This window comes from Leuciscus leuciscus (genome assembly GCF_965113295.1).
Source record: "Leuciscus leuciscus genome assembly, chromosome: 21".
Lineage (NCBI taxonomy): Eukaryota > Metazoa > Chordata > Actinopteri > Cypriniformes > Leuciscidae > Leuciscus > Leuciscus leuciscus.
The window spans coordinates 10,955,344-10,966,287 of record NC_138745.1 but is presented as its reverse complement, the minus strand read 5'-3'; the positions used below and the strand labels follow the sequence as shown (position 1 = coordinate 10,966,287).

General features: G+C 35.8%; 1 protein-coding gene across 1 annotated transcript in view; it reads left to right on the top strand.

Annotated features, from left to right (window-relative positions):
• The first annotated feature begins 239 nt into the window (after positions 1 to 239).
• Positions 240 to 10,944, top strand: part of htra1b (HtrA serine peptidase 1b) — a 35,117-nt gene continuing 24,412 nt past the window's right edge. The window contains exons 1-2 of the mRNA XM_082152274.1: positions 240 to 841; positions 10,077 to 10,179. Coding sequence (XP_082008400.1) covers positions 382 to 841; positions 10,077 to 10,179 — 563 coding nt within the window. The 5' untranslated portion in view covers positions 240 to 381. The remainder of the gene's footprint in view (positions 842 to 10,076; positions 10,180 to 10,944) is intronic.

The following is a 10,944-nucleotide window of genomic DNA, read 5'->3' as shown; positions in this document are numbered from 1 at the left end:
CTGACAGAACTTTCATTTTGAAGTGAACTATTCCTTTAAGTTTCTTTGACATTGTATAGGACTGCGAATCTCTCAACGGGTGTGCATGGGATTTGTTAGCACAATATTTAGACACATGCTTGAGGCGTGGCCTCTTTGTGTACCATTGCAGCTAGTCCCACCCACATCGTTGACGTCATACACACCCAACCAATCGGCGTTGCTGTTTATACTCCTCAAGCTTTATAAAGTCTCTCATTTAAGCGAAAGATAACGGGCATTCGACAGCACAACAAACTCTGTCAAGTTTACGAGCATTATATTTTTATTCGTCCTGTGACGTATTCCATAACTTAGTCACTTGAAGAGATTTTACTTAGACTAATATTAACTAATATTAAAATGCGTCTGTGGGTTCTATGCGTGTCTGTTATTCTGGTGCCGTTGCTGTGCGATGCGCGTATCTCTAAGCGTTATGTGATCGGCTGTCCGGACCGATGCGATAAGAGTCTGTGTCCGCCCACACCGGCCGACTGTCTGGCCGGAGACATCCTGGACCAGTGCGACTGCTGCCCAGTGTGCGCGGCCGGCGAGGATGAGCCCTGCGGCGGGACAGGGAAACTGGGTGACCCGGAGTGTGGAGAGGGTTTAGAGTGCGCTGTGTCCGATGGGGTCGGAACAACGACCACAGTGAGGAGGAGAGGAAAGACCGGCGTGTGCGTGTGTAAGAGCCCTGATCCAGTATGCGGGAGTGATGGGGTGTCCTACAGGAACATCTGCGAACTCAAGAGAGTCAGTAACCGGGCGCAGAAACTCCAGCAGCCGCCCACCATCTTCATCCAGAGAGGAGCCTGCGGGAAAGGTAAGACTGGCGTTCAAAACGAATGCTGCCTACCTAGATTGAGTTTTAGGAGTCTCAAATTGGAGAGAGTTTTGACGGCATTTCCATAACTAGTGAGCTGCCTATACCTACACAACATTCTTGAGTGTTCTTATGTGAAAACGTAGTGAGCTAAGCTAAATGCACAATAAATCACATTGCATTGGTTTAATGATGCAGGGATTTAGCCTGCAGAAAAGTCAAAGCTATATAGTATAGTGCACCAATGCTACATTTTTCTAAGTGTCATAATCATTTGTTAACAAACAAGTATTCATTTACTTCAGTGAGCTCATTGTTTCTGCATTAAATCATTACATTGTTTAAATTAATACCTTTTTCGATTACTGTGATTTTGTATGTACATTTCTGAAATACATAATTTAGACAGTTACCTCTGATAACAGATCACTCTAAGTCTAAATTGTAATGTGGACTCATGCATTTTCTGTAAAGCTGCTTTGAAATGATGTGTATTGTGGAAAGCGTGATACAAATAAATGTGAATTGAATTGACTAGTCAAAACACAAGTGCATTTCAGACAGAATATTAAATTCAATCCATTCCTTAAAGTCTAAGAAAAGTGTTGGATGTGCCCTAATGCTTATATCGCGTTATCCTTACATAGGCCTACCCTCTCTAAAAAAATGCTAATATAATGTGACTTGTTGACATTTCGTCTACTAAATAATTAGAAAATAATAAAAAAAATAAAGTGCTGGCAGACTCTCAGAATCTGGTATTGCGTGGTTTAAACTGTCTCCTTCTCAAGACGGTAAACACAGAAGCTTATTAGATCTCGCCAGTTTGTTGGAAGCCCCATTAGCCCGGGATTTATTCTTGGCACTGGAAACATACTGGAATAGAGTGCAAAAACACATCCACATAGCAGATAACCACACTAGGAAGAGTTCCGGACCCTTCCCTGAAAGAGGAGTCAGTCGTAGTTCATCCAGATTCTCCTGGAATTGCAGGAGGAAAAGTAAATTCAAAAAAAGTTAGTGTTTCAGAACAGACAGTGTGGTCTCCATAAATCCAGTGCTTCAAAGGGATCTGGCCCATCATAACTCCACCAAACATTTCCCCAGAATTGTTATCCATAAAGCAGAAATGCAATCAAAGCACATTTCTAAAGCCTTAAGAAAGAGTCAAAAGGTATTCAGTAACATTATGCTACCATCTAAGACCATTTTGGAGAGTTTCTAAGGATGACAGTATAGAAAGCTCTCATGGATAAGATGTGGCGAGAGCTTGAAAAAAGACCCGGATAGTTTGAAATCAAGCAGGAATATGGGAAATTAGATCTCTGACAGCACACCTGGACCCTTGTATGTGGTCAAAGTTTGGCAACGGACAGCATAGGCTTAGTTATGGATCTATAATGTACTAAACTTGTTTTATTCTTCTGAACACACTGAACAAGCCTCTTCCAATGTGATTAATTAGGTGTTACCAGACCTTTTTGGACATAATGATTTCCAAATCAAGCCTGGCGCAGTCTGCACAAATCCATGTAACCCGGCTTTCTGCGTCTTCCCTTTGGCTCTTTAAGTTATCACCTCACCTTTGTTCCGGTCACCGTTTGACTGGCCAAAAATAGCATTATACGTCAAGAGTGTTTGTGCACCCAAGTTCTGCTCAACAGTTATCTAAGATCTACAGCCAAAACTCTGTTTCTACTCAGTCAAAGCTATTACAGCAAGACATCTCCCATCACATGATGTAATCTACATCTGGAGTTCTTGAGGCTGGACATTATCTAAGAAACCTATTCTCTGAGGATCCAGATCTAGGTCACATTTTACAGTCTTTGAGCTGTTTTTCCATATATTCAGAAATTCTTCCAAATCTATAATCAGCTCCTTAATTAGTATTTGAATTATCACTCAGTGAGTCATAATCATGTATTACTGTCTTTGGAAGACTTTTGTCTTTCAAACACATTCAAATGTACAAGTTCTCCTCATTTCATATAGGTTGGCGTTGGCGCTTGAAACGTTAAGATCATGGGTTCGATTCCCAGGGAAAGCAAGAACTGAGAACTGATAAGAATGTAAAAAATGTACCTTGAAATGCAATGTAAGTCGCTTTGGATAAATGTATAAATGTTAATGTAAGTCAATAATAGGGGTGTTGCGAGATCTCGTGCCATGCGATCCTGCGATATTAAAACGTGACAATATTTTTCATCAGGGTGATGGAGTTGAGTATGTGTAACCTTGCTGTTTGTTTGGGTTTCAAATAATGTGCATTTGGGAACGCTTATAAAATCTGCCACGCTTTGTTCCATTGCGAAGTGTTGCACTGTTTTCATTTACATGCGTGGAGCACGTCTCAGCAGCTTGGTTAACAAACGCCATCTCTGCATGTGTTGAGTTTAGGTTGCTTATAACGTTCATCTGGGAATGCAACGTGCGTCATTTCACCAGATTTGTAACGTAAATCATTTATAAACCGATACCAACACATGAGAATACATCAGTATGTTTCTAAATATGTGAAGTGATGTTCATCGCAATTTCAAAATTAAAAAGTTCTTATATGTTTTAATATCCACATGTTCTTGTTCAAGAAATTACAGTGGCCTCGACATTGAAAATAAATGTTTTGATCCCCCGCCCCATGCATTACATTCCTCATCTTTAATCTAAAGCTCTTCACTGATACTATTGCGCACTATGGTAGAAAAGTACACTAACTTTTTTGGATAACATGGATAAGGAACAATAAAACCTATACACAAAGAGCATTTGAAAAGTAGCCTGATAAATAAATGACAATGGCATGGTAAAAATGTTAACAAACTTTATTTAACAACAACTTATATAACCAACTTCTGGCACATAAAAGTGCCCATAGATGAAGAAACACCCTTAAATGATGTCAATGCCCCTGTGTTGAGAGGACTAGGGGTCTTGCCCAAACACTTACATTATTGTACGCCCAAATGATCCATGAAGGACATATGTGTGATATCATGTTTTTGTAATTCCCCGAACTGAAAAAAAATAGTGCATTTGGCTTTAATTGCTGACAGACATAAAATTTTGAGTTAATGGTGATTTTAATGAGCAAGAGGATCATTGTTGTGGATTTTCACTGACTTCATGGAGTTTTTACTGCAAAAGGAGTGTCTGTCTCAAACATAAGCTGAAGTAGATGTAAGGGTGTTATGCTGCATAAAGCCAGCACACACTCTCTTTGGTTTGCCCCAAGTGCTGAGTTTGCATCAGAGGAGGAAATGCATACCACAAGCCAATCTCAGATGGTGGCATGCAGAGTATAAGAACTGCATGGAAAACCGTATGCCTACAGAGCAGTTCTGGGATCAGGCAGAACACCACTGATGTGGAAAAGGGCAGATATGCTTTAGAAATGATGTACCCTCTGGGATCATTTAACCAAGACTTTGAACTTATAGTTGCCAGATATTACATGATTTATAGATATAATTTTAATCACTTTACAATAAATGTAATGCTTCTAAGTATAAGACAAGCTAAGTCAGGCATCACTATTACTATTGCTCATGTTTATGGTTAGTGATCTGAACAATAAGTACGTTTTAAACTCATCCCATATCATACAGACACAAATGATACCTCAGACTCAGATCACTTGTTGGGGAGAGGTGTACCTTTCTAATAGATTGGATGGTTTCAGCATAGTGGATGATAAAAGTGGTGAAAAAAATATGCATAGATTTACACTGAATTAGTAACTAGTATTTGACTTTGACTTAAAATGTAAATATCAAGTCTAAGTTTCTTATTCTTCTAGTACAATAAAAAAAAAAAAAATTTTTTTTAATATATATATATATATAATTCCTTTTGACCTGGGTTTTTCATAAGAAAATAAAATGATTTACATTGATTGATGATTGAATGATTACAATTGATTAATTGCTCTTATACAACAATAGGCTGCTTGATATTACATTAATTCATATTCCATGTAAGAGTCTAACTAAACAATATTATTAATTGTCTTGCAAAAATTCCATATCTTGCAAAACATTCTTATTTCCAAGAATATATGTAGGCTATACATTTGCTCCTAAGCACTGAAATAACTTATAGATGCTGCTACGCCCTGTCTAGGGTAAAGGGCTTAACATGAAAAAACAACAACAAGAGCTGCAATTTAAAGTGAGCTTTCTAGAGCTGCAATTTGAAGCACTATCTAGACAAATGTCATTCTTTACATGGCTGAGAGAACAAAAAGTAACATGGTCTTTATGTCCCCACTTTAATTTTTAAAGCTTTTTGGCAAGTGCCTCTTTCCATTCATCATGTTCTTCTTTGCCTCATAGCGTTGTTAATGTCACTCACACTGTATTTTGAAGTGACGAGCGAGTGAGTTCACTTTCACTTATCACTTTCTATAATTTACAGTTTTAAATTTTATTCTACTACTTTATTAGTGGTTCATTTTTTGTATATATGAGATAAAAAAAAAGAACAATTAATTTTAAAAAATGATTTAAAGTGGTGATTTGGCGCTCCTAGCTCGTCCTGGCTGGTCCATTTGCATGGCATCCACTGCACCAACCATAACATATAAGCTTCAAGAAATATTTAACTTATAATCATCATCTTTAACACTGTGCTCTTGAAAGATGAAAAAAGCATGTGGCTGCACGCATGCTACTGTTGGTAAGGAATCATCTCTCTAAGCCAATAGGATGCGATCTAGTAATAGCACACAAACGACATTACATCACAACTGTCTCTAAGTCTATGTGCAATCCTTTATAGCTGGCACAGGCAGCGATGATGACACAATTGAGTTTACATGAGGCTAATGACATCTGTTTGTTTGCATAGTGCATCCACGACAGTTTCCCCATTCATAAAAAGAACTGGCCCAAATTCCTCCTGGAATTTCTGAATTCTGAATTTCCACATGATTTATATTAGCTAGCTGTAATCCGAAACAAACACAGTAGTCTGGTGGCCATCAAAGATCTTAGATACTAGATCTTTGTTTCACAACAAAATAACACAGGATAAATTTGTGAGGGTTCTTATGTCATATCAGCACAATATAAACTTTCTGAAACGATTTTGCTTACACTGAAGAAAAGAATATGGTGTAGAATATACATATAATTTTCACTATAGAAAGTAAAGACTTGTTCACTCCAAGAACAATAACTATAAATAAAACTATAACTATATTAGCATCTGCAACAACGCACAATATTGTTCTGTTTAAGAATGCATGCTGCTGTTCTGTCCTCTGCCACTTTAAATACTCAAGCTTTTAAAGCAGGATGGATTCTGATTGGCTGTCAATGTTCTTATCATTCATCATCTGGAAAAAAATCGTAACTATATTGTTTCTCTGTGCCATTATCGTTATAGTTGTGGTGTGGACTCTGTTATTCTTTTATATTTAGAATGATATTTAGAACAATATCTTTATTGTTATAGTTATCGTCCTTGGTGTGAACAGGCTTTAACACTGAATTAACATGATTACATGAATGAACATGAACTAAACATGAAAAAAAATGTAAGTAATAAAATTAAAAAAGTATATAGTTGTTAAAAGTATTACAATGTAATGAAACATTACATTTGTTTTTCATTGTAGAAAATGAGTTTACAATGAAATAGATTATGTTTTATGAGAGAATTTTGCCACTGGCAGGATTCTGTTTAGGGCACCATTCTTTCATTTTCATGGTAGCCTACAGTATTTGCAAAAAAAAATTACTGACTCGTAAAACTCATTAACCTGAAATTAATAAAGTGTACTCTCTTTAAGTTTTATTTTTATTTATTTTTTTATTAGTATTATATCTGCAAGTATTTAATTTTTTTTAAATATACCTTTAAGATTTGAGATACACATTCAATACAATTAATTGTATGTACCCTTCATGTAGAGTCAGACATATCATAATTATGAGTTCCAAGAATAAATGACCAATAGAAGTCATATTTACAAAGGAAAACTCCAAATTCTAGATATACATGAGTTGCAATGTTGGAATGGGCCTGTGGATTTGAAACATGGAACACTGATCTAATATAGAAAATATAATTGGTAACACTTTATTTCTATAGTCCAATTTAGACATTCTAACTATAAGTAACTTTGCAGCGACATGTCAACTAACTCTCACTGATCTCCCAATGTGATTTGTCCTTGAGGAAAACTTCTCATCTTGCTTAAGAAGGGATATTTTCCAGACACAGAGCCGCTGAATTTCTGAAATGGAAATGACTGTGGGGATGTCTGAAGAGACTCCTCTCTCAGTACACTATTGATTTCGTTGAAAACATCTAGATACATCTGTGCTTCTAGATTTTCATATAATTTCAAAATGACACATAGCTTTAGTGTGAAGAAATGGTATCTGTTGCATGAATAAAGAGTAAAATTGCTAGCCAAAACAAAAATTACAGAAATAAACCATATTATCAAATCACAGATTAGATATACATTTATTTATCATACAATTCTTCATTTGTATAACTATTCTTACCACACTTAAAAAGTGCACTGTAATAATGTCAAATTAAATGTTTAAAACTACATTTTAAATTACAAGTACGTACATGATTAGAATTTTAACTTATGTGACATTTAATGTGACATTTAAAGTTAATATATTTTAAATGTACTAAATTGCAACTTCATAATTTCAAGTAATAATTAATATATTTTAAAACATGACAGTTTTCAATAGAAATAAAATTGAAGTATATTTTAGTTTGCCATAAATGTTTGTCAGTACATTCAACTGTACTGACAAATTATTTCAATTATTTCATAATTACTTCTATTTTGTCTTTGAAATATGGTTAATGTAGTGTACTCTATATTAACCATATTTCAAAGACAAAATAGTGGTAATTATGAAATCAAATAAATAATTCTTACTTAATGGGTCAAAACAAATGATATTTGAATCTGTAATTGCAATTACAACTAACTGTAAATAACATGCAATTAAGTTTCCAAAAACATTCAGATCACATTTAAGTATATTATTTTAAACAATATTTTTTTTTTCCATAATAAGTACTCTTTTTTAAAGTATGCTAAAGTCTTTTTTTTTTACAAGGAAAAACATCACATAACAACATAAAATACATAACAATAATACAGTGAACATGAACAGCATCACAAGGCAAATTGTTTTCACATTCTAAGATACATTGTTTTACTCAACCAGGTGCTCACTAGGTTTTTAGGAACAGAGCGAATTACGAATTTGTGAAATTAGTTAAAAAGAGTTTAAACCCATAATGCCTAACACCGGAGGGCTTTTTATGAAATGTTATGAAAGCTGCGACATTTTCTTTTCAGTTTGTTAAAGTATCACTTGCAAACAGCAGATGTCACGTGGCCATTTCCTGACCTTTCCCAGTGTCCCTGAAGCATATAAAATCATTATTTGTACTTTTCACATAAAACATGACTCGTATGTGGGTTGCATAAATGTGTTACATTTTGTGCCAGCTATGATATAACAAATGAAACATTCTCTCGCTTTAAACATGCTAACCCCTCTACAGATGTGGAGCCATATTATGAGAGAGGAAAAACAATTCCATTATCAAGATTCCAGAGTCATGATGGGATGTGCTGGAGGGAATGGCAATCAGTTATATAAGCCAACAATTTTCTTTTTTAGCAGCGTGTTTCTACAACAGTAAAATATAATTTCTATTTACAACCAATTTTCAACTTAGAAGACTAGGGTTTTCTTAGAGGTTGCCAAGTGTCATTAAGAAAAGACATGAGCTAGCATCTGATATAATTCATAATAGGAGACAAGACAGCAGATATACGATTTGTTAATTCCACTCTAATGTTGTAGGTGGTGTTTGGTTTGGCAAGCGTGCAATGCCGTTTTACCCATCTGTGTTGCATTATAGTTTTACTCTCTTTTATAACCCAAATAGTCAAGCATCTCCCAGAAATAAAAAAAAAGGTCATAAACATTTTGGTGTTTTGGGTCAAGGAGCTATTTATCACCGGGGATTTCAAACAGTGGATATACAGAGCTGTACACAGACCCTCAGGGAAGAAACCAATAGCACACTACCTAACATGGGCAAGGGGGCAGTGCAGATGTGCGTGCCTGCAGATGTTGTGAAAGGAGGGTTATACAAGGTAAAAGATAGTGTTACATGTGCAAAGTTATAAAAGGGTTTGACTCAGACCCAAGTTTTATAAGCACTTTCTCACTTCCTGTGAATTTAAGGATGCATCATTGCCTAGACAAGTCGACCTCTGTTTCCCATAAAATCACAATCATGTTATTCATTTTTGCTTTTTTATAAGTTTTGGTCTGCTGGTGTTTTATGGAATAATTCTAGTTGAATAGCTCTCTCCGGTTCCTGTTTGAGAAATCATGGCATTGACATGGTTTAATTAAACTAAAACTCTAAGTCACTGTTGTCTCCTGGCAAGACATTCATACATAGCTGTGCTAGTTTCATGTTTTTCACTGCACACTAATCTCTCTTTCCTCTTATATAATAAAATAATTTAAATTCAAATCAATATTTCTCTTCCATTTATTTCATTATTTTGTAAGTACTATACAAGGTAAAAACGTATCACGTTAAATTTAAGGTGAAAAGATGGCAACTGTGGTTGCCAGAAATGCACTGTAAAAATACTGTGATGGTGTTTCTGGTATGATGGGAAGCCTTTATGTTTTACAACGTATAACTGTATATTTCATTAAGTGAAAAATGTTAAAATACATATCTACTTGAATTACTAAAATATACTTTTCACTCTGCTGAAACGAAAAGTAAAAAGTAAAAAAAATATATATATATATTCTGGTGTCACCATTATCCTGTGCATTGTGTTACCAGCACCAAGTCCAAGCCTATTTGTTTCCAATGAATTTCCATTCATTTCATTTCATTTCAATTTGTAATACCAAATTTCAATCAACAGTTAATTTTTTGTTAACCTTTTACCATATGTCTTGGAGTATCGCAATAATATCGTATCGTAAGTTCAGTATCGTGAGGGACGGCCATTGAGCTCCATGCACTGAGGACCTTGGTGTACAACCCCCTGACACCACTGGCGCAATCCATAATCAAGTCCTGGAATAAATAATGATTAGAATTAGCTATCTTCAATTCTGTTTAAAAATAATTGGGTTGCATTAAACACAGTCTATTTGCTGTACCATATAATCTGACTCTTTGTTTGCCATGTGTTCTCCAGGCCAAGAGGACAATCCAGATAGTCTCCGGAACAGATATAACTTCATAGCTGATGTGGTGGAGAAGATCGCTCCAGCTGTGGTTCACATTGAGCTGTTCCGCAAGTATGTATCTTGAATCCCACACTCCATCAATCAATGATCTCATGTCTCCAAGAAGACATCTTTATCAGGACTATTTTTGGGTGTGTTCATAGTTGTAAATCCATTCTCTTTTTGGTCGAGAACAAAAAATGTAATGATTCATTTATTCCTGCTTTGCTTATCGTTCACACTGTCATTTTTAAAACTGACCCAAAACATACAAAACAAACAAACAAAACGGCTTTTATGACGGATATTTTGTGACAGAACTTACTGAACATCCAACACAATGCTGTGCGCTGGGCTAAATGCGCTCGTTGTTTGTGCGTATATATGATGGTGTTTTACCAGCTGAGAACTTGCTAAGAGATTCTAAAAATGTGTAAAGGAGTCAAAATAGCACCAGGAAATCCTCCATTGCACACAAATGAAGATCTGCTGCAAGGAGATGGCATTTCCAATGCCAGTTCTGAACTGTAATGGGCAACATAGCTCCTATGTCAAGAAAAAAACAGGTATGCTTAAGCATTCTATCATTTTTGGGTCGGATCTTGTGACATCAAGTCACATCACGTCCTGTTTTGCTTTGTTTAGATGTCTTTGGTCTGTGTTGCATTTTTTTCAGTCAAACCACACCAGAGTTAATTTGGAAGCCACTTCTTTGGTGCCCACAGGGGTTTGGATGGCAGTGTTCACACTTATTCAAATGAACCGCACTAACAGAGCAATCGTACCAGAGTTTGTTTTAATCGGACCAAACCTGCCAACTTTGAACACACCCTTTAA